This window comes from Leuresthes tenuis, unplaced genomic scaffold (genome assembly GCF_036924035.1).
Source record: "Leuresthes tenuis unplaced genomic scaffold, fLeuTen1.0.hap1 SCAF_1, whole genome shotgun sequence".
NCBI classification, from domain to species: Eukaryota; Metazoa; Chordata; class Actinopteri; order Atheriniformes; family Atherinopsidae; genus Leuresthes; species Leuresthes tenuis.
Genome location: NW_027325355.1, coordinates 8,393,345 through 8,420,927, shown reverse-complemented (window position 1 = coordinate 8,420,927; position 27,583 = coordinate 8,393,345). Strand labels below are relative to the sequence as shown.

The 27,583-nt window shown below is 42.2% G+C and overlaps 2 protein-coding genes across 2 annotated transcripts; one reads left to right on the top strand and one right to left on the bottom strand.

The window, feature by feature from the left end:
- Window positions 1-449: 449 nt before the first annotated feature.
- LOC140292188 (high affinity immunoglobulin gamma Fc receptor I-like) lies at window positions 450-9,519 on the top strand. Its single transcript, XM_072379469.1, has 9 exons — window positions 450-1,329; window positions 1,553-1,588; window positions 3,680-3,791; window positions 5,597-5,739; window positions 6,763-7,029; window positions 7,343-7,624; window positions 7,881-8,126; window positions 8,733-8,850; window positions 9,351-9,519. Exons 1-9 carry the CDS (start codon window positions 1,305-1,307, stop codon window positions 9,391-9,393), a joined length of 1,272 nt encoding a protein of 423 aa, XP_072235570.1. The 5' UTR covers window positions 450-1,304; the 3' UTR covers window positions 9,394-9,519.
- A 1,648-nt stretch (window positions 9,520-11,167) lies between these two features.
- On the bottom strand, window positions 11,168-25,772 carry LOC140296493 (NACHT, LRR and PYD domains-containing protein 3-like). The gene is made up of 11 exons (XM_072379725.1): window positions 25,384-25,772; window positions 25,183-25,299; window positions 22,430-22,561; window positions 20,493-20,612; window positions 19,623-19,701; window positions 19,253-19,460; window positions 17,306-19,088; window positions 16,729-16,902; window positions 15,055-15,228; window positions 13,408-13,454; window positions 11,168-13,281 (listed from the first exon to the last, which is right to left on the bottom strand). The coding sequence occupies exons 1-11, from the start codon at window positions 25,449-25,451 to the stop codon at window positions 12,746-12,748; spliced, it is 3,438 nt and encodes a 1,145-aa protein (XP_072235826.1). The 5' UTR covers window positions 25,452-25,772; the 3' UTR covers window positions 11,168-12,745.
- Between the last annotated feature and the right edge of the window lie 1,811 nt (window positions 25,773-27,583).

The window sequence follows — 27,583 nt, the reverse complement described above, 5'->3', positions numbered from 1 at the left end:
TCTTCTGTCATTTTCTGGTTTCTTTGCTGTGTCGTATTTTTTCTTTTTGTGTTCTTCAATTATTTTTACCTGCGCTTTTTGCTTATTTTCTTTATAAATATTTTAGCCACACATTATTTGACTGCTGCTGTTCCACATCTGGGTCCTCTACACCATATACATCAGAAACATGGTAAATCTGACTCATTTCCAAGCCAACAACACACTCTGACAGAAAGTAAACACAAACTGAGCAGTGTTGTGTCTGCAGGCCAGTGCAGCGAGGAGAGCCTTAACCTTTAAACAGTTGAAACTAAACAATCACTTGACAACAACATGGCCCCACACAGGAGAACCTGCTCCTCAGCAGTTCACCTGCATCTCAAAGAGAAGGAACTCACCTCTGAGGACAGTAATGTCCACAGTTTGGCCAGAGAAGACGGATGGTTTTAAACAAAGGTTAAAGAAAGTCTTCAGTTTATTAATCTGGAAAAAAACATCCAAACGAGCACGTGGCCTCAGGCATCACATATGTAACACCTACTTTGAGTCTTCACCTCAAACTCAAACTATTCACATTTTAAATCATGTGACCAAAACACCATTTTGACCCAAAAGACCAGCTTGGTCAGAAACAGACGAGACCCAAACTACTTTAGCTTCAGCACTTTCATCAGCTGAGCTAGATTCACTCCTTCTGCTCAACGTGCTGCTTATCCTTCTGAAGATAATCAGACCATTGAACAGATACTGGGCCTCACAAAAGATCAGCTGCAAATCTCAGTCCATACTGGGGCCAATCAGAACTGTTTTGGCTGCATGAGCCACACAGAATCACACAGAGTGTCTGAATGTCACAGCTCACTGGTGGATGTTGAAAGTAAGAAGATAAATTGTGTTGTCAGTTATAAGTAGAGTCAGATATCTAATCTGCATCAGACACAACAAGCAGATCAGTGTTGACTGTCAGCTCTGTGCATTCATATCAGCACAACTCTCCTGTTCTCCGAATTATGAGATGTGGAAATAGTTTGATTTCCTTTTATTAAAGTATTTTACTGAAGCAGCTGATTCAATGAGCGGATTTAAGAACAGAAACAGGACGTGAGGCTTTTTTCTCGGGACTCTCAGTTCAGATACACATAAGCAGCAGCAAGCAGATATTTCTGTAACATGACAGCGTAGGTAAGTGATGGTTATAGTCAGATTAAGTGTTATCATATTGTGCTGCACTATCATCTCCGTCATACCCACTTGTGGTTTGCTTTACAGGATGTTGCCGCCACATATGTTACAACACGGTCAGTCTTCAGCCAGCAGACACGATGAAGACAGCTCTGCTTGTTCTCTGTAAGTAGACAAAACAACTAATGATTATAATCAGAAACAATCCTGTGACTGATGTTTGTAAAGCCAAAAGTCAGATATGAGCGGACCAGCTCTCTGATTCTGCTGAAGATTTAAAGCGCGACACTTTGAGGTCTCAGTGACAGCTGATGAAGTAGAAGAAGTGTGTGACTCAGATGCATGTCTGTCACTGTGCTCACACTGTGGCTTAACTTTGATGTTTCAGTGTTGTTGAGCTCCTGCCAGACGTCTGCCAGTCATGGTAAGTTTGGACCCTTGTGTGTGTGTTTAAAGTGTCCAGTTCTAAACTGGACATGTGTCCGGATTGCACTGTAAATATTAGTTTATTTGATACTCTTTTTGAGGAACTTTCATGCGTGCTGCCCACCTCTCATCACTTCCTGTCTGGCGGTTTGTTGCCTGCTGATGCAGTTTTTTTGCCAGTCATTTGTGGCAGACAAAAGGATCAGTTTGTTCGTTGCTTTTTTTCCATCTATTGCACTTAAAACTTTGAGTGTACGGGCGGCGTATCAAGTTTATCGTTGTTTGAATGAGGAGAGGTCAAATCTACAGTTTGGTTCATTCAGAACAAAAATGCCACAGAAAACAGCAGCAGAATTATTTCACTTGGTCCAGATAAATTCCTTCATAACAATCAGTTAATAATTATCAAAGTCTACCGTGAGGAGAAAACCTCACAGAGCGAATACAGAGGCTTCACCCTGAGGAAAAAACCTCACAGAGTGAATACAGAGGCTTCACCCTGAGGAGAAAACCTCACAGAGCGAATACAGAGGCTTCACCCTGAGGAGAAAACCTCACAGAGCGAATACAGAGGCTTCACCGTGAGGAGAAAACCTCACAGAGCGAATACAGAGGCTTCAGCCTGAGGAGAAAACCTCACAGAGCGAATACAGAGGCTTCAGCCTGAGGAGAAAACCTCACAGAGCGAATACAGAGGCTTCACCCTGAGGAGAAAACCTCACAGAGCGAATACAGAGGCTTCACCCTGAGGAGAAAACCTCACAGAGCGAATACAGAGGCTTCAGCCTGAGGAGAAAACCTCACAGAGCGAATACAGAGGCTTCACCGTGAGGAGAAAACCTCACAGAGTGAATACAGAGGCTTCACCGTGAGGAGAAAACCTCACAGAGCGAATACAGAGGCTTCAGCCTGAGGAGAAAACCTCACAGAGCGAATACAGAGGCTTCACCCTGAGGAGAAAACCTCACAGAGCGAATACAGAGACTTCACCCTGAGGAGAAAACCTCACAGAGCGAATACAGAGGCTTCACCCTGAGGAGAAAACCTCACAGAGCGAATACAGAGGCTTCACCGTGAGGAGAAAACCTCAGAGTGAATACAGAGGCTTCACCCTGAGGAGAAAACCTCACAGAGCGAATACAGAGGCTTCACCGTGAGGAGAAAACCTCACAGAGCGAATACAGAGGCTTCACCCTGAGGAGAAAACCTCACAGAGCGAATACAGAGGCTTCACCCTGAGGAGAAAACCTCACAGAGCGAATACAGAGGCTTCACCCTGAGGAGAAAACCTCACAGAGTGAATACAGAAGCTTCACCCTGAGTAGAAAACCTCACAGAGCGAATACAGAAGCTTCACCCTGAGGAGAAAACCTCACAGAGTGAATACAGAGGCTTCACCGTGAGGAGAAAACCTCACAGAGCGAATACAGAGGCTTCACCCTGAGGAGAAAACCTCACAGAGCGAATACAGAAGCTTCACCCTGAGGAGAAAACCTCACAGAGCGAATAAAGAGGCTTCAGCCTGAGGAGAAAACCTCACAGAGCGAATACAGAGGCTTCACCCTGAGGAGAATGGCTTTAAATGGCTTCTAAAGAGTAATGTTTACTGATGAGGAGACAGAGGCCAGAAGCAGCCGGATGAACTCTGAATGAAATCTGCTCAGATTCATCCACAGACAACAAAGTCCAAAAATACACTGAAAACAGCCAAAGAGTTTCTGGGTGTCGTGTTTGATATTAACCTCATGGAGCTCCATTTCAGTCCTGCAGACAGGTGAGTTTCTTTTAGTGTTTGTCAGCTCAGGCTGCACATGTTTGTCTGAACCTCTGAGAACAGTAAGGAAATGTACTGTGTAAGTAAGAGAGACATGTTTTAAGTTAAAGTTTCCATCCATCTTAACTCAAAGGTATCTGAAGAGGAAATGTTTGTTCCTAATGAGATTTAGTACATGAGCATCTGGCTGATGGAATAAAAAAATCACCAGTTATTGTAAGTCACACGGAGAAGTGAAGTGAGCCTTTAAAACATGCACCATCAGCAGAATACAGTGAAAGAAAAGATGGTAATCTGTCTTTTTGTCTCCGTCAGCCTCCCTGACGGTCACTCCCAGCTGGTCTCAGTATTTTGAGTATGAGGACGTCTCCATCAGCTGCGAGCAGCTCGGCCCCGGTGAATGGACAGTGTGGAGATCCACCACAAAGTGAGTTCACCAGCACAACACTCATGTCACAGCAGAGAGAGTTTGACTGCTCAGATCACAAACTCTGTGCAGTCAGACCTCACAGGCATCTGCTTTCTGACTCTGAGGATTGCTTCTTTATTGTCGGCCACGGCAACTGATTTCATCTGCCTTAGGTGAGTAAATGTGTGTTGCTCATCACACACTCCTGCACTGCGCTGTGAAGATAAGGCCTCAGAAGCTTATCGACTTCCTGTTTTGTGAGCCTGACAGATGAGATCATTAAACAGCGCTAAGAGACGACGAGGCAACGCTGCCAAATCTAAACTGACAGCTTAGTGTCACGTGTTAACAGGTGTCACAGTAAAGGCCCAGAAATGCACACATGGGGATGTTTTATGTTCTATAATGAAGCGTTCTTGATGGTTGAATCTTGTATTATGCCTCATCCTAACAAACCACAATGCCGTATAAAACAGGGAAAAGTCCCTGAACGTACTGGTTCTCTTGACGCTGTTATTACATATCCCCATAATCCACCGAGATAATGAGATTAATTCAAACATAAAGGGTCAAATTTATGTGGCGGGACCAGTATGGTGATAAATGTGGATTAGTGAGAGCAGACAAAAAGGTAAAGCAAAGCTATTACCACCATCCCAAACTGGGTTTACACAAATTCGCCACAGAGGAGGCTCGAGACAAACTCATCGAAGTAACATGTTTATTCCACAATATAGAAATAAAAGGATCATTATTAAAAGCCAAGCAGCTACTCACACATATACAAAGAAAGAGGGACACAGTTTTCTCTGGCTCAACTCCCAGAGTTGAGAGACAGGCAGGGCAGTAGTCTAAAAAGAAAAGCACAACACAACATGCACGAAAAGAAGAGAAATTATACCACGCACCAACAGAAGACCACCACCCTGGAAATCCACCACCAGGAGCTGGCCGTGCCCTGTGCCAATTACAAAAGAAAGTTAAAAGATCAAAAGTAATAAATCAAGGTTCAATTACTTGAACGTACAAAATAATCAACAATAGTAAAACATAAATCAAATCATTCCTGTCAGGTCACAGCAGATTGCCAAGGCGACTGCTGAACGGCAATACAGCTGACCTGGCGCTGGGACAAGCAGCCGACCAGAAGAGGCTACACAAAGTAGCCCGAGTCTGTAGAGTGCAGATGGACGGAGAGTCAGGCCACTTCGACTGGTGTCCTATTAAAACATGGAGGTTGAGCCCAAGCCAGCAACATACAGAAAAATAATAAAGAAGCTTCCTACCGTAAAGAATTGTTTGGAGCGGCATTCACACAGGGTGAATCGGCAACCCCGGAAGTCTGAACCCAGCAGGCAATCACCACAGAGGTGAGGGGGGGAGTTTTATGTGCCACCAGCCGGCCCAGTGATCAATAACAGACAGGCACTGACATAGTGCAGTCAGGGCCTACTGCCACATTTATCATGTAACATTTCACCACGATTTACTGTAATACCGGTAACTGTTACATCCCTTGTGTGTGTGTGTGTGTGTGTGTGTGTGTGTGTGTGTGTGTCTGTGTGTGTCTGTGTGTGTGTGTGTCTGTGTGTGTCTGTGTGTGTGTGTGTGTGTGTGTGTGTGTGTGTGTGTGTCTGTGTGTGTCTGTGTGTGTGTGTGTGTGTGTGTGTGTGTGTGCGTGCGTGTGTGTGTGTGTGTGTGTGCCCTGCAGGGTAAGAAAACACATCTAACCCTCTGACTCCACACCTCTGATCAGAAGTCTTCTGCCAACAATGAGATAAATGCCTGAGTGTGGATGACTAACACAAATGGGATGTTCCCAGGTTGTCTCAGTGTGGCGTCGGATGGGGCACCCAGACCTCCTCCACCTGCAGCGTGAAGTCGCTGAAGCCCGATGACAGCGGAGTGTATTGGTGTGAATCCAAACACAGAGACAGCAGCAACGCCATCAACATCACTGTCACTGGTGAGACTCTTTAATCTCCTCTAAAGACACACATCCAGCCACTTACAGGTGATACACATGAGCTGCTGTAAAGGAAACGGGTTCCAACAAGGAGAAGTGAATCTCTGTGAGAGGATTCAGCTCAGAGGACACAGACCACAACCTTCACACGTTAACATGCAGTTCAGTTCAAATCTGATATTTGACAGCAACAAAAACACCATCAATGCCAAGAAAGGCCAGAGAAAACATTTTAAAAGTTTATATTTCAGAGGTTCATCCATCCATCATCTGCCACTTATACAAAGTTGTCCAGGAGGGACACCCAGACATCCCTCTGCCCAGCGACGCTCTCCAGCTCCTCCTAGGGGCTCCTGAAATGTTCCCAGGCCAGATGGGATATATGATCCAGCCTGCGTCTGACCCAGGTCTTTTCCCCACTGGAACTGCCTGGAAATATTTATGTTTTGGGGCAAATTCTGGCCTGATAGTGACTGAATTTTTCATTTGAAGTCATCACATCACAACACAAATGCAGATAAAACCTGGATCAGAAAGAACACGTTTCCAGGGTAACATACCTGCGCTCCACAGTGTACGGTGTCTGTCTCACCCACTCCCACTTCACAGTCCTCCAATCAGACAAACCGACCCAGTAAAACCCAGGAACTGAGTGCTTGGGCACAAAGTCCTGCACAGACAGGAAGACAGAGACACATGTGACAGAAGCTGCTGTGTTTGACAGGTCAGTGGATGAAGTGGAGCAGGGCTGGAACAGGGTATCAGTATGTTTTAAGCAGAGTCAGCCTCATTACATCCAGTTAGTTCAGACATAAATTCTGTTGCAGAATTGACTTTATTATTGCTCAGACCATTTTCAGGTGTACTTCTATCCTTTCATAAAAAACACATATTTTCATGTTCAGATCCTGAATTTTTCCTTTATCTTTATTTTACTGCACTTATTTCAGCCTCCGGCATGTGTCGCTTTTGTCTCCAAGTCTCTTTTTGTCTTATTAGTTTCAAAACAAACACATTTTTCAGAACGTCAACAACATTCAGTGATCCTGCAGAGTCCTGCCCTCCCTGTGATGGAGGGAGATGACGTCACTCTGAGCTGTCAAATAAAAAATGGAACAAAGACCACTTCCTCCAACCTCCCAGCTGCTTTCTATAAAGATGGCTCCCCCATCAGGACTGAGCCTACAGGTCACATGACCCTCCACCATGTTACCAGGTCTGATGAAGGCCTCTACATGTGTAACATCAGCATTCACAAAAAGTCTCCACCCAGCTGGCTGCTGATAAGAGGTAAAGATCAACGCTGGCAAATGAAAATATGAATCATATTTAGTTTTTCTTCCCCACTGCAGAACTCCATCTGTTGGTACGCAGAATATACCGTAAGTTGGGCTTTATTTATTTGATATGACATGAGATCATGTTGGGTTAGACGTCAACATAATGCTTTCCAGTAAGAGTCCATCAGATAACCAGTGTCTGCACACATGTACAGTAAGTCTGCAGTAATGATAAACTGCTTCCACAGTATTTGGGAGTCTGTCGGGAACATTTAAGGAAGCGCTGCTGTACACCCTAAGTTCCACTCTTTCTCTGATCCCAGATGATTCCAAACCACCATTTCTGACAGTGTCTCCAGACTCGTCTCAGCTGTTTGAGTATGACAAACTGTCCCTGAGCTGCAGCAACAACAGCAGCTCTCATGGATGGAGGATTCAAAGGTTCCTCTTGCATAACGGCATTCTGTCCAGCTGTGGTAAGGGATTGGGGATCCAGAATTCTGCTGAATGTACCATAGAAATAGCCAAAAAGCAGGACTCTGGAATCTACTGGTGTGAATCTCCTGCAAAGCAGCGGAGCAACTCCGTCAACATCTCTATAACCGGTAGGACCAGTGGAACCCAAACCCATACAACACTCATTTACATGATTATTAACTTATTGTGGAGGTAAATTAGAACAGATGTGCAGTCTTCAATGTTTAAAATGTTTGCTCCTCTTTCTTTAAGTCTGTTTCCTCCCACAGGGCCCAGTCTGCTCTGATTAGGCAGAAATGTTTGCAACTGATTATAATTTGTGATGTACTTCTATCCTTTCATATCAAACACACAAAAAAACACATTTTTTCATCCTATGTTCAGACAACCCAGTGATCCTGCAGAGTCCTGCCCTCCCTGTGATGGAGGGAGATGACGTCACTCTGAGCTGTCGATCAAAGACCACTTCCTCCAACCTCCCAGCTGCTTTCTATAAAGATGGCTCCTCCATCGGGACTGAGCCTACAGGTCACATGACCCTCCACCATGTTACCAGGTCTGATGAAGGCCTCTACATGTGTAACATCAGCATTCACAAAAAGTCTCCACCCAGCTGGCTGCTGATAAGAGGTAAAGATCAACGCTGGCAAATGAAAATATGAATCATATTTAGTTTTTCTTCCCCACTGCAGAACTCCATCTGTTGGTACACAGAATATACCATATTTATTTTTTACATAAAGTTGTTATCTACACATCTGACCCGTATCTTACTGCACCACCATGACATTTGAAGCACAACAGCTCTTCAACAAACCAGTTTATTTTTCTTCTGTTCTTGGCACAAAATAAAAAACTCTCTCAGCTGCAGTGCTTCCTTCCATTTGGTCTCTATTGTACATTTTGACAGCCTTCGAGATGAAATACCTGACTGACCAATCAAAAACCTGTTGGGTTCTCGAGCTTTAGTTGCATTTGCGGTGAGAAAGGTAAAATCTTCAAATCCTGGACAAGCCCCAAAAGGTTAAGAGCCTTTTTTTATGGGTGTCTGAAACTCAAAGACTTTGTATGCTTATAAAAACAGAGCTGCTCAAACAACCTTCCTGTTTGTTGTCCACAGGACACAGTGCTCCTCGTTTAGTCGGTACAGGATGACGTTTGTTTCGTGATGTGACTGTTAACGGATGGGATTTTAGAACTTCCGATGAGCTGTGTTTGTGTTTGTTTTTCTTCCAGCTCTCAAGGTTTCTGAACCAACGCCGACTGCGCTGGACGTGGCGCCACATCCTGGTCTGCGCTCCGTACCTGATCTCCACCGTCCTCGTGGTGTCTTTGTATCGACACAGACCAACAGGTAAAGCTCCACTCACACCGACATCATGGTGATTTAAAAACTCAAGAGTCAGGGGAAGTCTCCAAGTGTTCTACCAACATGTTTTTTATGAACAACCAGTTCATCTCAGCGATGACTGAAGCAGTCAACAAATTAGCACAAAGCAGCAGACCTGGGGATAATCAGGAGTGACTTTACTAACAGCACAGCCGCAGCTTATTGCTGTAAAATCATAACAGGATGTAACTCTGACTGAGACACTGCTTCCAACTGAGCTCATTTAAAACTGTTACTTCTTTAATCAAACTCCTGATTTCACACCATCAGACTTCATTCTTCAGTTCACTTCATTATTTTTCATGCTTCAGTTAAAAGGTTGAGCTGATTATTAAGTCATTAAATTATTTTAGATAATTATTGATAATAATTATTGACAATAATTACTGTGAAACGCTGTACGTGTTACATTACAATGATTTCAAATATTCAAAAATAAGAAAAATGTATTCTAAACTCTGCAGGAAGGAAACCACCTGTTTCCATGACAACGTCTCCACAAAATGAGGAAGATGAGGGACTGGACTATGATGATGCCGTGGCTCATATCACCACTGAACATCATTTCTGAAATACTGTCTTCAGCTGCACGTTCAGTTCAAACAAAATGACTGCTTTGTGTGTCGTGTTGCTTTTTTTTTGGATGTTCTTCATCATCACAATAAAGAAATTACTTTTTAACTTTCTGAAGGGTGTTTTCTTTGGTGTGTGATGCTTGAAACTTTTGATCTCATTATTTAAACAATATATTCCAACAGTTTGAATTGTCATTTAATGCCTGAATCCTTTCAGGTGTTGTTTTTCCTCTATGAAGAACTTTACTTCACCTCATATTTCTAAATATGAGGTGTTCTGCCTAATTCCCCCAGCCGGGGGGAATATTAAAATATGAAAAAATCTTTAATAACATGGATCTTCTCTTGTAAAGATCAAAGGATTTATTCTCATAGAATTCAGGTATGGTTCACGTTGGCGTGGTGGTTAGCACCGTCTGTCTCTGTGTGGCCCTGTGATGGACTGGCGAGGTGTTCCCTGCCTACATTCTAAATTCTGCCCTTAATTCTTACATGCATTGTACTCAGTGTTACTGTGTATAACCTGCAGATGGCCTCCTGCAAGATAGCAACATATCCTGTTTTTCTCTTTTCTCCCGAGGACATCGTGTGCTATGATAAAGCTGCACTTTAAAGAGGATAGAAGGGGAGCTGGTACTTGCAGCTGTGTCTGTGTAACCTTGACTGTAGTTAGGGTGGAAAAGTAGATAAGACTCAACTATACCCAAGGAGCGATGCAGCAACAATGTGCATTATGACTGAAGTGTCTTCGGTCAGTTGTCAGAACAACTGTATTTTGTACTGTGTTGTTCTCCCTTGCAAGATATTATTATAAAAACCTCTTATATCCTCAGAAGAAAATAACTGACTCTGTGCATTACTAAAATTTCCACCACAATCTCATTTTAAGACCTGGTGAGAACCAGATGATTTCTTATTTTATCAAAACCCTAAATACGATGGAGAAGCTTAAATGCCAGCAATGAGATAAGAATTAGATGTATGTACCAAATAATAATGTTGCTATTTGAGTATTTATGGAGCAAAGATGATCAGAGGATCTCCAGTTTGTTCCTCAAAGAAAGATTGGAAGGGATTTGCATATTTCTCCCTCTACAGTGCAGAATATAATTAAAGCATTCAAGGAATCTGGAGGAGTTTCTGTCACATTCTGCTCATCTGCTGTCTGCTGGTATTTTTCCACTCACCTGTCTCTGCTCCACTCTGTCAGGCAGCCACGCCCCACTCATCAGGCCAACTCCCTACACCTGTGGCAGCACCTGCCTCTCATCAACACTGGCTGCATTTAAGACTGCTCCTGTCATCTCCCTCGTGCCGGATTGTTCTCGTGTCACGCCAGACTTTCCAGCGGTCCTTTCTGGCCTGATCTCCTGTTGCCGACCTGCCTGTTTCAGCTCTGGCCTGGATATTACCTCAGTCTTCTGTCTCCGACAACGAGTTCTGTCTGTTCCCTTCTGTTTTTTGTCACAGCTCTTTACTGGACCTGTCTATAAGTTCAGCCATTAACAACTTACTACCTGTCTGCCTGTGCTGAGTGTGGATTCAAACCATACCCATGACCATTTCAGTGTGTAAAGGACAAGCCTAAGCTGGACACCCGTGATCTCCGTAGGTTACGCCGTGAACAAGGGATTACTGTGGGAGACCTTTGTCAAGAACTACAATACACAGTTCCATTCACAAACTTTACTGTGCAGAAAAGAAGCCTTATGTTAACCTCGTCCAGGGGTGGCGTCCACTTCTCTGGGCTCAGGGGCATCTGGGATGGACCATCAGACAGTGGAAACATGTACTGTGGTTAGACCAATTAGTATTGCCGATCTTTGTTTATGCATTTGTCAGACGCTTTTATCCAAAGTGACTGACAAATGAGGATATAACATACAGCTAACATCAAAGCTAATTATAGCTTCATAGAAGGAAACAAGTTGTCAGAGCTGACAGGGAGGACACTGTAGAGGGAAGTACAGGGTAAGTGCAAAGATAGGAGATGCTGTCTGAGTTTGGGTTTTTCTCATTTCAACAGTATATAGCTAGCTAAAACCAGACTGGTGTAAAAATATCCTTTTTATAAGGCTGTACAGCGCATCATGTAGAAGACAGACACGATTACGTCAGAGGCTTTTCCGCCACAGAGTTGATTCTCAAGTCAAGTGCGTGCTCAAAGAAAAAAGCTTGGACACTCCAACGAGTAAAAGGAACACAGGTGAACTTATACAATACTGTATTAAACACACATAAGAAAATAAACAATTTACAAACCCTACCGGCAGTTACTTTTGTTCCCTTTTTTTAAAATGTCTTAACTGGGTGCACCCTAAAAAAAAAATCGGCCTCTCAGTTACTGGTGCGCTGTTATCATTGATCAGATCAGCAGCTGGCTTCAGAATTATAGCCTGTGACACGTATGAAGCCACCGCCGGGTGCTCAATAGTCTTAATTTTGGCCCTCATGTTGTACCATACCCTCAAGTTCCGTGATGAGTCTCTGCCTGAAGTGGAGGAGTTTAAATAGCTTAGGATCCTATTAAATCTAAAATGAATTTCAATTTTAAGTGTCAAATACTCTGGAAGAAAAATCTGTTAAAACTCAAAGTCCCCAAAGACGAAGTAACAATTGTATCAATCTACTGAGAGTAAAATAAATAAAAGTGACAAATAGTGTATAAAGAAATGTTAAAAAGAATAAAATATTTCAGATACAATTTCTAAAAAAAGTGGAGTTTCCGATTTATAAAAAAAAAAAGTGAACATTCACATACTAAATACAAATTGAATGTAAAAAAAAGAAAAAGTGATTTTTGGAAAAATTTAAAAATTAGACATTTCAGATACAAAGTCCAACATTGAGACTTCAAAAAATGCTCATTGGAACAGAATCAGTGAAGATCTGTCAGCAGGTTGGAAATTCATCTTGGCTGATTGCAGCTCAGTGATTCCTCTCTGATATCACAGTTTGTCACATGTGCAGCAAAATAACTGCAGCTGACAGCAACTGAATGGTCTCAGTGGAAGTGAGCTGCAGAGAAACACAACATACTGATATTCAGTGTGAAGCTTTGACTGGAAACACACAGAAAAACAACATCCTGGAAGAATGGCAGCTTCCATCTTTAAAGGACAGGAAGAGGAAGAAGTTTCCAAGGAATCATTTAGAAGAGTTTCAAACAGAAACTGACTGAATCCATGAATCTGAAAAGGTGTTTCTGAGTGAAACAGACAGACATGTACAGACTGAACTATCTGTTCAACAGTGATTCTCTGACAGGAGGAAACTCTTTATACTCAACACAGAGACACTGAGGAACCAAGTGGCCAGAACCAGAACCCAAATCCAGGATGCAGAGGTTCTTCAGTGAATGTGGTGCTGAAGGTGTGGAGGTGGATCAGTGTGTCAGAGGAGACTCTGTAGAAGGACAGAGTGCCAGCAGGACGGTCCACATACACTGCTGCTCTGTTAGAGACAGAGGAGGAGGAGGAGATGGATGTTCGTATGTCTTTGTGCCAGATACAGTAACCTAAACGATCAGAGCAGCTCAAACTCCAGGAGTGATCATTGTATCCAAACATACACTCTCTGCCTCCTCTTCTTCTGATTCCTCTGTAACTCACTGATATAAAAACATCTCCTCTCCACTCGACCTCCCAGTAACAGCGACCAGTCAGAACATTTCTACACAGAAGCTGAGACCAGTCATGAAATCTGTCTGAATGATCAGGATATGACTGAACCTCCTCCACACGTGTCACCTTCCTGCTGTTGTCAGACAGTTCCAGTTTTCTGTTCACTGTGTTTGTGTCGATTGTGAGTTGACAGGAATCTGATGGAGAGAACAAACACAATCCAGCTGCAGTTATTGATCTATCATCTGTTCACTTTGATCAATGAGTGATGTGACAGTGTGAAGATGGTTGCATGTCATGAATCAGATGAAGAACACACTTACACTTCCTCAGACCTGGTGTCAACCATCGTTCTCCAGCAGGCTCCACCCTGAAAAGAGGAGGGGGGTCAGAGCAGCACAGTCTCTTTCAGCATGCAAACATGGACATTACATGGCTCTCACACACATTGTTCTACACTGAGAAAGAGTGTACAGCCCCATTTCAAAAACACATAAATATCCCTTTAACTGGATGAATAAAGTCTCTGAATCTGCTGAATATGTTTCCTTACAGGCTGTGCATTAACCAGGAGATGATTGCTGGTATGTATGTTTTCTTTGTGGTCCGTTTATCTCAGAAAAGACATGATAACCCTCCATCATTCTGACAGATCCACGCTGTTTTCAGGGGACACGGCTAATGCTGGCAGACATTTCCTCCTCCTCCTCACAGAGGTTTTCTCCTCCCTCGCTGCTCATCATCACTTCTAACCAGCTCATGAGCCGGTGAAAGGAAAAGGAGCGAACTGTGTCTGAAGTTATGGAAATAAGTTATCAAAGTATGTGGACAGTATGGGACGTTTCAGAAGTTTCATCTCCACTTCAGATCACACTTAAATTACACTGAAAATATTTGTGTGCACGGTCTGAAGAATGTGTGAAGTGTGCAATTCTCTTTATTTAATGTAGGAACATTTGTATGAGTGGTTTGTATATCTGTATGTGAGATGGAATCTAGACCCACCCAGGTGGACCCTGCCCTCTCACCCTGTGGCTGTTGGGATAGGCTCCAGCTCCTGTGACGATGAATGAATTTAGCAGGTATAGAAAATGGATGAATGGATTTATGCATCTGGTCCCTGAACTTTGGGATAATTTTGGATGGCATTAAAACTTTATTATTTGGACACTGTAACAGGGAACCTGTTTGGTGTAAACTAAAAGCAACATTTAAACAAACAAGTACTTTAAACCAACAGTGAAGCCTGAAGATGTAAAAGTAATGGTTTGGGTCTGAAGCAAGGCCTGGTCAACTGTCCATCATAGAATCCAACATGAATTCTTCATCATTTCAGAGGCTGTTTGAGGAAAATGTGAAAGATTGGAAAGATCTGTCTTCTTGGGTGAGTTGATGTTGAACAGAGGATCTCAAGCTACGAGCTTAAGTGTAGGGCTGGATCAGTTCACAGATGTCGGGAGGAAACTGTCCATGCAACGCTCTCAATGTCAAAACCAAAATTTTATAATTTATGCGTTAAAATACAGGAAGCCAATGAAGAGATTTTAAGACGGGGGTAATGTAGGCTCTTCTGTCAATGCTTGTCATGATACTCACAGCAGAATTTTGTACAAGCTGTAAACAAGTCAAATACTTCTTACTTAGACAGGTGAACAGCTGACTGATGTTTAACATGAACATGATCACATAGTGAGATGTAAGCTGTATCTCTGTAAGAGGAAAACAGTCTCACACAGTTTTTCAACCTTTATGCTGAAACTAATGTTTTTGTACTGCAGACCAACATAAAGCTGTTAAATATTCTGTGTAAAGATCTGCCTGAGTGAACAAAGGAAAAAGGCTCCTACATTTATTTTCATATAAAACTCAGAACCAGCATGAAGGAAAAACACAGGGCTGAGTGAAGCACAGAAAACATCTCTTCCTCCTCCATCAGACATTGTGTGATGCTGCAGCAGACCTCTCCATACCTGAGAGTTTCCAGCTTCCACTGTGGATCCTCCAGTCCAGCTGATAGCTGCTTCACTCCTGAGTCTCCTGGATGGTTGTAGCTCAGGTCCAGCTCTCTCAGATGGGAGGGGTTGGAGGTCAGAGCTGAGATCAGAGAAGCACAGCCTTCCTCTGTGATCAGACAGCCTGACAGGCTGCAGAAAACAACACAAAATGGCAGATACTGAGAGAACTGCTCTGAAACTGAAGCTGAATGTGATCAAATGTGACATCACACACAGTGTTTGAAGCACCTTCTCTGAACACTTCTTCTTTATTTTGGTGTTGTTTTAATTGGAGACCCCAACTTCTGTATATTAATTCACTTTCCTGAAAATTGATCCTAAAACCTCACGTCATCCCCAAAGTAAACTGAGAGCAGTTCCAGAACCACATGGAGTAGATGCTTCATTGTGTTTACAGTCCCTATATAGTCAGAATTTGTTCTCAAACTTACTCAGTCTAAGTGTTACTGGGACTGAGTTAAAAACATTTTTCTGACAAACTTTCTCAGTTAGATTTTTTTCTTTTCTGTAATCAGTTTCCTGTAGATGTTTATGCATTTAACAGACACTTTTATCCAGAGACTCTAAAGCCTTCATGCCCATGGTACCAAGCTGAATGTTTTTTTTGCAAACAGTGAAAAAAAAAAAGACTGGACTACATTGTTGTCCACCGGTTTTAACCAGTTACAAAATGCTTGCATTTCTCGCCAAGCGTTAAATTTACATTTTCCCATAAAACATGAAATGGGTAAACTAATGTTAAAAACAAACTTCTTGTGTTGCTTCTGCTTGGCTTGGTGTCCTTGTCTGTGTGGTGGCCTGTGCTGTCGCAAAGTGACGTGATCAGACCCGGAGCAGTTGAGTTCTCAATTATTGGTTCCACCACTCTTTATTTAGGCTACGTTATTTAATCAAAATAATGGTGGTGAAACTTCTGAGGAGAATGCGATACGGAGAAGTTACATATTGCACAAGTTTTAAGACCCATATATAAAAATTCAAGACATTTTTAAGTGTTTTTAAGGTATTATTTCCAAATTCATAAATTCAATGCTTTTAAGACTTTTTAAGACCCCGCGGGAACCCTGTCTTAGGTCTTTATGAGGAGTTTGTTGATTCTTCAGGAAACACTTGAGAACAAGGTCTGCTCTGATGTGCAAACATTCATATGAGTTGGTGAGTTACCTCAATGTCGTAATTTCACTTTTTTTTAATAGTTTAGTTTGTATTGTTGTTGGTATTGATTTTTCCTGCTATGATTGCTGAAACGTAACATTTGTTATACAAAGGAATCAAGAGAACATTGGTTTTCTCACAGTCTGTCACATGTGCAAACATTAATACACTTTAGAGCTGTTTGAATTACAAGTAGTTCAAATAAATCTGAAAGATCATTTAGAGCATGTACACTGTCTCCAACAACATTTTCAGTCAAAGTCAAAAGAAATATTAAAAAATCATCTGTGATTAAAAACTAATGAAAAAAAATGACATTTGGAAATATAATGAAAAATTCTAATTTAAACACCATCACTGGGTTAAAAAAAAGACACCAACAGCAGACACCATCCTGAAAGGGTCAGCTGTTCATCCATGACTGTAAAGCAGAATTGAAATGATCAGCAGTTGAACAGTTGAATGAATCCTGACCTGAGAGCCTCCAGGTTACAGTTTGGACTCTTCAGTCCAGCAGAAAGCTGCTTCACTCCTGAATCCTGCAGGTTGTTGTTACTCAGGTCCAGTTCTGTCAGACTGGAGGACTGGGAGCTGAGAGCTGAGGATAGAGCTGCACATCCTTCATCTGATAGGTTACAGCCACTCAGTCTAAGGAGAGAATAACAGGGAAAGAATGAAGTTATACCCGTTCAATCCAACTCATGATCATAGGGATGGAGCCTATCCCAGCTGTCACTGGGTCAGAGGCAGGGTACATGCTCCACAGGTCGCCAGTCCATCACAGGGACACACATAGACAAAGCAGACAAACAACCACACACACGCGCACACTCATTAATTAAATTTTTCTAATAAAATGAATAATCATTCATAAGGTGTTGCCATTCTTGCAGCATGTTTCTTTCCTCTTTATGTAAACTGATCTGATGTAACTGTTTGCTGTGAATCTGTGTTATCTACAAACTGAAATTATCTGAGAAATAACTTAGTTATTTTCTCTGCTTTTAACAAGTAAACAGAATATTTAAAACACATTTATCTCTGTACTTACAGAGCTTTGCTGGAGGCTTTGACCACTGGCAGCAGCCTCAGAAGAGCCTCCTCTGAAGCAGAGAATTTCTTCAAGTCAAACACATCCAGATCTTTTCCTGATGACAGTAAGATGAAGACCAGAGCTGACCACTGAGCAGGAGACAGTTTATCTGTGGAGAGACTTCCTGAACTCAGGGACTGTTGGATCTCCTCCACTAGAGAACGATCATTCAGTTCATTCAGACAGTGGAACAGATTGATGCTTCTCTCTGCAGACAGACTCTCACTGATCTTCTCCTTGATGTAATCGACTGTTTCCTGATTGGTCTGTGAGCTACTTCCTGTCTGTGTCAGCAGGCCTCGTAGGAGACTCTGATTGGTCTGCAGGGAAAGACCCAGGAGGAAGCGGAGGAACAGGTCCAGGTGTCCATTTGGACTCTGTAAGGCCTTGTTCACAGCACTCTGGTAGAAGAGAGTCTCTTTTAGTGTTTTAGACTTCTGAGACTTTGATTGTTCTCCCATCAGGTTGACTCCAGAGCTGATGAAGGTCAGATGGACATGAAGAGCAGCCAGAAACTCCTGAACACTCAGATGGATGAAGCAGAACACCTTCTCCTGGTACAGCCCTCTCTCCTCTATAAATATCTGTGTGAACACTCCTGAGTACACTGAGGCTGCTGAGATATCGATGCCACACTCTGTCAGGTCTGATTCATAGAAGATCAGGTTTCCTTTCTGCAGCTGCTCAAAAGCCAGTTTTCCCAGAGACTCAATCATCTTCCTGCTCTCTGGACTCCAGTGTGGATCTGTCTCAGCTCCTCCATCATACTTGACCTTCTTCACTTTGGCCTGAACCACCAGGAAGTGGATGTACATCTCAGTCAGGGTCTTGGGCAGCTCTCCTCCCTCTCTGGTTTTCAACACATCCTCCAGAACTGTAGCAGTGATCCAGCAGAAGACTGGGATGTGGCACATGATGTGGAGGGTTCGTGATGTCTGGATGTGGGAGATGATGCTGCTGGCCTGCTTCTTATCTCTGAATCTCTTCCTGAAGTACTCCTCCTTCTGTGGGTTAGTGAACCCTCTGACCTCTGTCACCATGCCAACACAGTCAGGAGGGATCTGATTGGCTGCTGCAGGTCGTGTGGTTATCCAGAGGCGAGCAGAGGGAAGCAGTTTCCCCCTGATGAGGTTTGTCAGCAGCACATCCACTGAGGTGGACTCTGTAACATCAGTCAGGGGCTCCTTGTTGTGGAAGTCCAGAGGAAGTCGACACTCATCCAGACCGTCAAAGATGAACACAACCTGGAACTCTTCAAAGCTGCAGATTCCTGCTTCTTTGGTTTCAGTAAAGAAGTGATGAACAAGTTCCACCAAGCTGAACTTTTTCTCTTTCAGCACATTCAGCTCTCTGAAAGTGAATGGAAACATGAACTGGATGTCCTGGTTGGCTTTGCCTTCAGCCCAGTCCAGAGTGAACTTCTGTGTTAAGACTGTTTTCCCAATGCCAGCCACTCCCTTTGTCATCACTGTTCTGATTGGTTCATCTCTTCCAGGTGGGAGTTTAAAGATGTCTTCTTGTCTGATGGTTGTTTCTGCTCTGCCTGCTTTCCTGGATGCTGTTTCAATCTGTCTGACCTCATGTTCATCATTGACCTCTCCAGTCCCTCCCTCTGTGATGTAGAGCTCTGTGTAGATCTGATTCAGAAGGGTTGGGTTTCCTGCTTTAGAAATCCCCTCAAACACACACTGGAACTTCTTCTTCAGAGCAGATTTATGTTGGAAAACTGGGTCAAAAAGTTCTAAATAAACAACAAATAAGATCAGACAATACAATACACATAAAATCTTCAAACTTTTCATTTCTCTGAGAATGAGTATTTGAACATGTGTTGTTCTGTGTGTTGAGACATCAGTAAATGTGTCATTTATCCAGCAGGTTAAATCTTTAGAGAAATCCTCTTACTGCTCTGCAGACGGTCAGCCAGCTCCTCCTGCTTCATTCTCCTCAGGAAGTGAACTGTGATCTTCACTAATGCCTCTCTGCTCCACCTCTGCTCTTCATCCTCATCCTCCCTCTGACACTCTAAGCATTCTGGGTAATCTGCACTCAGATCCTTCTGCATCTTCTTCAGCTCCTCCTTCACAAAAGTGACCATGTTGTCCTCCAGCAGCTGGAACAGAATACTATATGAATGAGCCAATCAGACTGAAATCATGGAGCCAAACATCAGATCCATGTTGGACACACTGACAATCCACTGGTCTACAAAGTGCAGCATGGAGATGACTGTGAACAGAACAGATGGAAAAGTAGTTGTTGTAGATGTACAGACCATAAATATGGAGTCCAGCTGTGTTTGATGCTGCTGGGCAGACTGACCACTGGGAACCTCTGAGCTCTGCTGGTCCACTCTGTGGAGGAATCATGAAGAATGAGCTCACATTCTGTCTGTCCACACAGAGACAAACACAAGGTAAAGCTCCATGAAGTGATGTGTGGATGTGAACAGTGAATCAGAGGACTCCCTGTAGTGAGAAAGCTTTACTAGTCCTACTGATCCCACTGAGAATCAACAGCTCAGTCTGCAGCTGCTTGGAGCTTTCAGCTCACTTTGGTTGGATCCAACAGCTCTCAGCAACCCCTTCAGAAAGCTTTCCCTCCCTGCTGAAGTGCCCTGGAGCAAGGCAGCCAGAGCCAGTGTGTGCTTGGATCAAACTGGTTATACTGGTATGTTCCCAGTGTTAGACAGATAGATGTTTAAAACAGAGTCGTCACTGAAGGAACTTTATCTGTCAGTAAAGTTGTACTGAAGATGTAAAAAATAAATTAAATGCTTTATTTTCTTTCGTTCATCTCTAAACTATTCCAGTACCTTTGAACATCTGGGTTGTGCCTTTTCCTTGGAGTATGTTTTATAGACCGGTCAGTCTTCTGGGACTCAGAGCTGGATTTAGGTTCAGGTGAGCCTGGTTTTTCCAGCTTCCTCCTAAAGAACACAAAATAATATCTGCACTCCACTCAAAAGACAAAAAGGCATGTAACATATGAACATAGAAATGAATGTGAAACAGAGCTGAGCTCACATTAAACTCATGTTGGAATAAAAACTGTTCAAACTGACTCATTTTACTGTTCATGGTGATGGAGCTCTTAAGTTGCTACTGTTCATTTTACTCTGTTACAACATTTACACTCAGCTCACCTCTTAAAGGATGGATGCTGGTCTGATTTGAATGTAAGAGGAGGATCCTTTGACTGGTCACTCTGCATGGACACACAGCTGGGTCCAGGTTCAGGTCCAGATGCTAGTCTCTCATGGATCCTGATAGAGAAAAACACTTGTTTTATTAGAGCTTACCTGTTCAGTATTCATGTGTAATGTGCACGGAACCTGGAGAGTGGCCACAGAAGGAAGCAAAAATTATTTCTAACACATTAAGTGTTTTCCCCTTATCGATCAGGTGATAGAGACAGTAAGAAGCTGCTGCTAAACCAAAACATGTTGCAGTAGCTTTCATCACATTGTAGTAGTCTTTGTACCTTGTTCAATTTTTAAATTTCTAGTTTTTGAGAGATGTTTCTTCGTTAGTTTGGAATCTTTGCGGCTTGATTATTTCCCTGAATACTTTGGATTTCTTTTCACTGATGTTATGGAGAGTAACAATGCAGATGAAACATTGTCAAGAATGTTATGAATGTAAAAAACAGCTAACATGGATGAGATTGGAGCTCTCACCAGGACACAGCAGTGATATAGAAAATGCAGTATGTGTTTGACCAGGAGAAAATACTGGACTCCACCACCTCTCTACTCAGCTTTTAGATGATGTGGGCAGACGGCGGCAGCAGCTAAATAAACAGTGGGTGTATTAGAGTGATTGTCATCCTGGAACTGTGAACGTATGTTACTCTAATACAACATTTACATTAGGTTTGGGCATGATTAATCGACGAATTGATAACGTTGATCACTTTATTTATTTATGTATTAATTTTTTTTTCAAATCGATTAAATGCGTGAAGGTACCTATGCATCCCGGCAACATCAGTCCCCTCAGAGCGGGTGTTTTCAGCAGCTAGACTGACGGTCACCATAGTGCAGTTGAGTCTGACCCCAGAGCATGTTAACATGCTTATCTTTATCAACAAAAATCAGTAGACTGGTGCTGAAGTTGTATGTGAGTTAGGCCTACTAGTTATTTTTCCTAATAGTTTGGCTTTGTTAAGTAGCCTTAACTGTTAGGTAGGCTATCTCTCTCTCTCACCCTTTTTTTAGGCTCGGTGCCTTTTGGATAGTTTTTAAGTTACGTTTTGACAAAACCTGTCAAACCTAAGTATTATTATGTTTTTGGTTAAGTTATTGTTTAACATGTTTTTATTATTATTATTATTATTATTATTATTATTATTATTATTATTATTATGTTGGAACAAAATATTGTCAATTGTGTTTGAGAGCGCCGGCTGGCAGCTGCAGGCTCCTCTGCTTTAGAGCTGTCAGGGACTGGTGGAGAGGTAGGATGCAGCTCTTTTAGTTAAAAGGTTTATTCCAAAACAACACAAGAACAGGGAGCAAAGGCAAAAACAAAGTGCGGCAGAGCCGGATCAAAAATACTTAACTATGAAAACAAAACAAGACTATGAGGCAAAGCCAGACTTAACTCTCTGTGGCAAGGCATGAAGGGTTAGTGAGGATTCTGCAGTGACTGAAAGGAAACCAGGAGGCTAAATACTGTGGAGGGAGTGATCAGTAAATGAGGTGCAGCTGTGAACAATGAACCAGGTGACATGAGTGAACCGAACGTGACAGGGGAAAAACATGACTAGAACATAACCTGAAAACATGATTAAACATAAACTGTGACAGAACAGACTGTGACAAGAGCACCACAGCACACATCTTCAAGTTTAACCACTGAACGTCAAGAGTTGTTCTTCTCGTAGTAAAGATCTCATCGAGGATAAACAAACTGTATTTTGTATTTTCATTGCATTTTTAATGTATAAAAAGTTAAATAATGTATATGAATTAGTAAAATAAAAAAAAAAAAGATTAATCGATAATTTATCGTGAATTCTCCCGACAATCGATTAAGAACAATTAATCGAATGCCCACCCCTAATTTACATACAACTCACCTTTTTGCATCTGAACGTCGGTCTGCTTTGTACTTAGTAGGGAAATAAGTGGACAGGTTGCTCTGCATGGATACACAGCTGGGTCCGGGTCCAGGTCCAGGTTCAGGTCCAGGTTTGAGTCTCTGGTGGATCCTGAGAGAAAAAAACTTGTTTTCTTCAAACTAAATGTAGCAGTAGGTCACGAGGAAGCAGTGAGACCAGAGACCAATCAGAGGAGACAGGAACTGAGGAGATGCTGATTAATAGCAGGTGTGACTCAAAGTCTCACCCTCCTCAGATCCTTTGTGTGCACTGGCTGTGACTGTTGACTCTGCTCTGTGGTAAGATGGACTTTTAGCATTGTTTTATAATCTGTATCGTATTTAATTGTTAGGGTAATGCCAGCATGCACCCTGAAGTATGTGTATTTTAATGATTTTAATTGTGGGTCTGTCATTTGTTTGTAGGACTGAACCTTGGCTGTTTAAGCACAGAGGCGCAGCACTGATTACGGTTTATTTTAGATTTTAACTGCACTGATATTTATTTATTTTTTTAATTTATTTATTTAATTTTTTTAATAGTTTTAGATTTGTGTTTGTTTAGTTTTAGAATTGCAAAGTTCTGTCTTCCTCTGTTTGTAGTGTTGTGGCTGGTGGGGTCCTCCATTCCCCGGGGTGGTTGCGATGCTGGGAGTTCACTTTAGATGGTGATATGATTTGTGGTTGCACATTGAATTAGTGTGGTGTCTTTATTTGAAGTTTGTTGAGTTTGTTTTTTATATTTGGTATACTCTGTGTCCGAGGCAGTGAGTTTTACTCATTGTACAATAAATGGCAGATGAAGTCCCTGTGTGTTCTCTAGGTTACAGAAAGTATTCAGTGATAGTGTTTGAGTCTGCATGAGACGGCCTGTCAGAGAGTCAGTACGTGTGTTTCCATCAGCCTGTTTAGATGCGCATCGAGAAGTATCGCATTGGAAAATTCTGATGGAAACGCCATAATTCGAATTAAAATCCCCTGATTCGCACAAATGAAAATATGCTCGCAAGCGCCGGGTTCTGGTTGATTCGAAAGGGAAGGGAAACAGCTGTGTTCGTATCAAGTTTGACTTGATACGCACTTTCACCCAAACTGCTTCCAGTGTTTGCGGGTCACTCACAAGACAAACAAACATGTCGGACAACGGAAAGTTTGTGTGGACGGAGGAAGATGGCGTTTTTAACTTTAAGGAGAAACAAATAACCGCTATCTTTGACAATAAACAGCAGAGAAATGCCAGCATGTATCAAGAACTCCGGGTCGGGAAGCCGGTAAAACGTTTACAGGCTGGTTGTCATGCCAACCTGCCGAAAACTCGCGAGTTAGTTTTCACCAAAGTCCATAGTTTTGATGGAAACGCACATGATTCGAATTTCTTTTAATGCGCTATTCCCAATCATTCAAATCACTTTTGGATGGAAACATGACTCGTGTGGCTGCTGTGGAACAATGTTACAGCTCCCCCTTGTGGCAGCTCTGCCACTCTGCAGGCAGACGTCAGCAGGTGTGTGAAACTGGAAACTGGAAGCTGGATGTAATTTTACAGAGAGAAAACAGGAAGACTTCAGCTCTGAGCTTTCAGTGTGGTTCTCTGACTCAGTCTTTACTGTTTGTGTGATCAGATTCATTCTGCTCTTTCAGAGACAAACTACAGCTGCACCACACTGGAAAACACTGGCTGTGTCCGAAATCACTCCCTAACCACTATATAGTGACCATTTTCCCGGTAAATGGTCGCTTGTAGTCAGCTGTTGGCTGACAGGCACGAGACAAATTAATGAGTTGTGGAGCAGTGCAACAGTCACGAAGCCAGTTTATTCCATTATTTGTTTTATTACACATTTCAAAACCAGACAATTTAAATAGCTTTGTTTTAAAAAAAAAAAAAAAAAAAAAAAAAAAAGAAAAGGCATATAATTAAACATTACAGTAGGTTATACTTGTGACTTGCTGTTACTAAAGAGCCAAGAGAATAAAATATGCTTAAATAGTAAACTAAATACAAAAATAAAAATGACAGGACAGTAATAAAAATCCACTAATTTAACATAAATGCAGTAGTAAAGGGACAAGTATTGTGTGAGACGACATTGTGGTATGTTTTAATTGTACGACAGCGATGACGTAATTACCGGCGCCAAGAGTAGTGTCTGAAAGTGTCAAAGATTTTTCTATTGCGCTCACTATATTGTCCACTACATTTCTCTCCCTATGTATGGAGTAGGGAATGAGTGAGTGAATTTGGACACAACCACTGAACCACTTTGAATATTTGATTTTTCTGGAATATAAAGTGTCAGATAAAAAAAAATAGATCTTTTCACCAGATCACATGAGCAGGTTTATTAGGAGAGAATTAATAACAGATCAGTTACTAACATTACTGGGTTGATTTGGTCATTTTGTTCTTGTTTCTTCAGAAGGTCGTTTTAAACTGACGTCATTAAACACAACGTGTGAGAACTGTAATATTTCTACATCAGCCGCCCTGTTCACTACATAATCAGCTCCTGTGAAAAAGCCACATCAGTGGACAGATATTCAGCAATATTCTCCCTTTGTTTTAATAAAGAGCTGCAGGACTAAACTAAAATATAACATTACACACATGATGCAGCAAATTAGTCTCATCAGAGACATCAAGAACTGATCCAAGTCTCAAGTAATTCAGCTGAAAACTGGTTATCATCTGAAACATGATGCAGCCTCCACTGAATACTGACAGATACTCACTGTTGGGCTGATGGAACATCATGTTGGAAATCAATCAACCAATCCTTTGACAGGTCGCTCTTAAGGGACACACAGCTGGGTTCAGGATCAGGTTCAGGTTCAGGTTCAGGTTGGTTCCTGTGAATAAAGGTGGTTTGGTGATGTGAGTGCTGAGCTCTGACATGGAGAAGAGTCATGGACAGTTAGAGATGGTCATCTCACCTCTGAGCTTTGCTCTGGCTCTCATGTTCCCCACACAGAGTGGTTTTAGTGTCCTCACACTGCTCCATGCTGCTGAATTCACATCAGCTCACACACACTTTCTACCTTCATCTGCAGAGGGAACACAAATCCTCCTCTCCGTGTGTCAGTGGATCTTATGCTCTGATAATAAAAACGTGTTTCAGTAATAAACTCATCAGAAATGTGTTGTTTTAACAGTGGACACATATGTTCAGCATTCAGCTTTAAGGATGAGATGTTAGAGGCTGATCTCACAGTCTGAGCGTAGAAACATGATCCACGAGTTAGAATTCAGGGTCTGTGCACACAGAAGAACCTCAGAGGAAGCAGGAATACAACATGGTGTCTAACCAAACCGCTGCATGATGACAGCTTCACATTCTCAGTATCAGACTTTAATCTAAGGATCTCCTGTTCATGCATTTTTCTTCATTACTTTAAGAACTGCAGAGATTCTTCATCACTTGGAGACTTCGTTAAACTTCTTCTGTTCTTTTATCCAGAAACAAAGACTGTTCTCTCTCCTTTCAAAAACAGTCATAATGCTCGGGCCTTTATTTGCTACAGTTGACAGGCTAACAAACCCTCCTGTGTCAGTGGCAACTGAACTTCATTCCACCATGGCCTGCAATGACTTTGCCAAATTCTTCATAGACAAAGTCCAAAATATTAGATAAGCAGTTGGTACATCAGCAGCAGGTTCAGCATATGTACTGTGTCCACCGAAAACCGGTTTAAACGCCATGACACTATTTCAACCCATTAACAGTAAAGATCTTACGTCACCTGAACTCCTCCTCTTGCTGTTTAGACATCCTACCAACAGGTTTTTTCAAAGGGGTCTCAAAGACTTTGGAGTCAGACCTGTTACTGATTGTGAACTTGTCCTTAACGTCAGGTGTGTTTCCAGAGCCACTAAAAACAGCTGTAATTAAACCTCTGCTGAAAAAGGACAATCTTGACAAGACGCAAATGAATAACTACAGGCCCATCTCAAATCTCCCATTTTTAAGTAAGATCATTGAAAAAGCGGTTTTTCAACAGCTTAATTACTTTTTAACACAAAATAACTGCTATGATACCTTCCAGTCAGGCTTTAGACAGCACCACAGCACTGAGACTGCTCTGACCAAAGTGTTTAATACAGACGGTGGAACAATGTCAGTCTGAGTTTTACTGGATCTCAGTGCTGCCTTTGATACAGTTGACCACAATATATTACTCAAACACTGGAGAACTGGGCTGGTCTCTCTGGAACTGTACTAAACTGGTTTAAAACATACTTAGAGAACAGGAAGTACTTTGTGTCAATAAGTAACTTTACATCTGAGTACATGTGGAGTTCCCCAAGGTTGCATCCTGGGACCTCTTCTGTTTAACAGCTACATGCTCCCACTGGCACAGATTATAAAAAAAAACAACCAAATAAACTACCATAGCTATGCAGATGACACACAGATATATATTACAATGTCACCAGGAGACGGTAAATGCATTGAGGAGATTAATGACTGGATGTGCCACAACTTCCTCCAGCTAAACAAAAACAAAACTGAGGTAATTGTCTTTGGAGCCAAAGATAAACGATTGAAAGTCACCACAGAGCTTCAATCTATAAATCTAAAAACTACCAACCAGGCCAGAAATCTGGGTGTAGTGATGGACTCAGACCTAAATTTGGACAAACCCATTGAGGCAATAACAAAGTCAGCCTACTATCACCTTAATGATATATCAAGGCTAAAAGCTCTGATGTCTCAGCAGGACCTGGAAAAACTAGTCCATGCATTCATCTTTAGTAGGCTTGATTATTGTAACAGCATCTTTACAGGTCTGCCTAAAAAGTCAGTTAGACAACTGCAGCTCATCCAGAACTCAGCTGCTCGAGTCCTCACGAAGACCAAAAAAGTGGAGCACATCAGTCCAGCTCTGAAGTCGTTACACTGGCTGCCTGTCCATCAGAGGATAGACTTTAAAGTTCTGATGCTGGTCTATAAAGCTCTGAATGGTCAAGGACCAAAATACATCAGTGACCTCCTGACCCACTATGAACCTTCCATACCCCTCAGGTCATCTGGATCCGGTTTTTTATCAGTTCCCAGAGTCAGAACCAGACAAGGAGAAGCTGCATTCAGCTTCTATGCTCCACATATCTGGAACAAACTCCCAGAAAGCCTCA

Excerpts from the sequence above, each read along its gene's own strand:
- LOC140292188 (XM_072379469.1), top strand. The coding sequence starts at position 1,305 with ATGAAGACAGCTCTGCTTGTTCTCT. Across the intron at positions 1,330-1,552 it reads GACAGCTCTGCTTGTTCTCT|TGTTGTTGAGCTCCTGCCAG; the intron begins GTAAGTAGACAA and ends TTGATGTTTCAG. Across the intron at positions 7,625-7,880 it reads CGTCAACATCTCTATAACCG|ACAACCCAGTGATCCTGCAG; the intron begins GTAGGACCAGTG and ends TCCTATGTTCAG.
- LOC140296493 (XM_072379725.1), bottom strand. The coding sequence starts at position 25,451 with ATGGAGCAGTGTGAGGACACTAAAACCACTCTGTGTGGGGAACATGAG. Across the intron at positions 20,613-22,429 it reads CGACGTTCAGATGCAAAAAG|GATCCATGAGAGACTAGCAT; the intron begins GTGAGTTGTATG and ends TTTCTCTATCAG. Across the intron at positions 19,089-19,252 it reads GGCTGACCGTCTGCAGAGCA|AACTTTTTGACCCAGTTTTC; the intron begins GTAAGAGGATTT and ends TTGTTTATTTAG.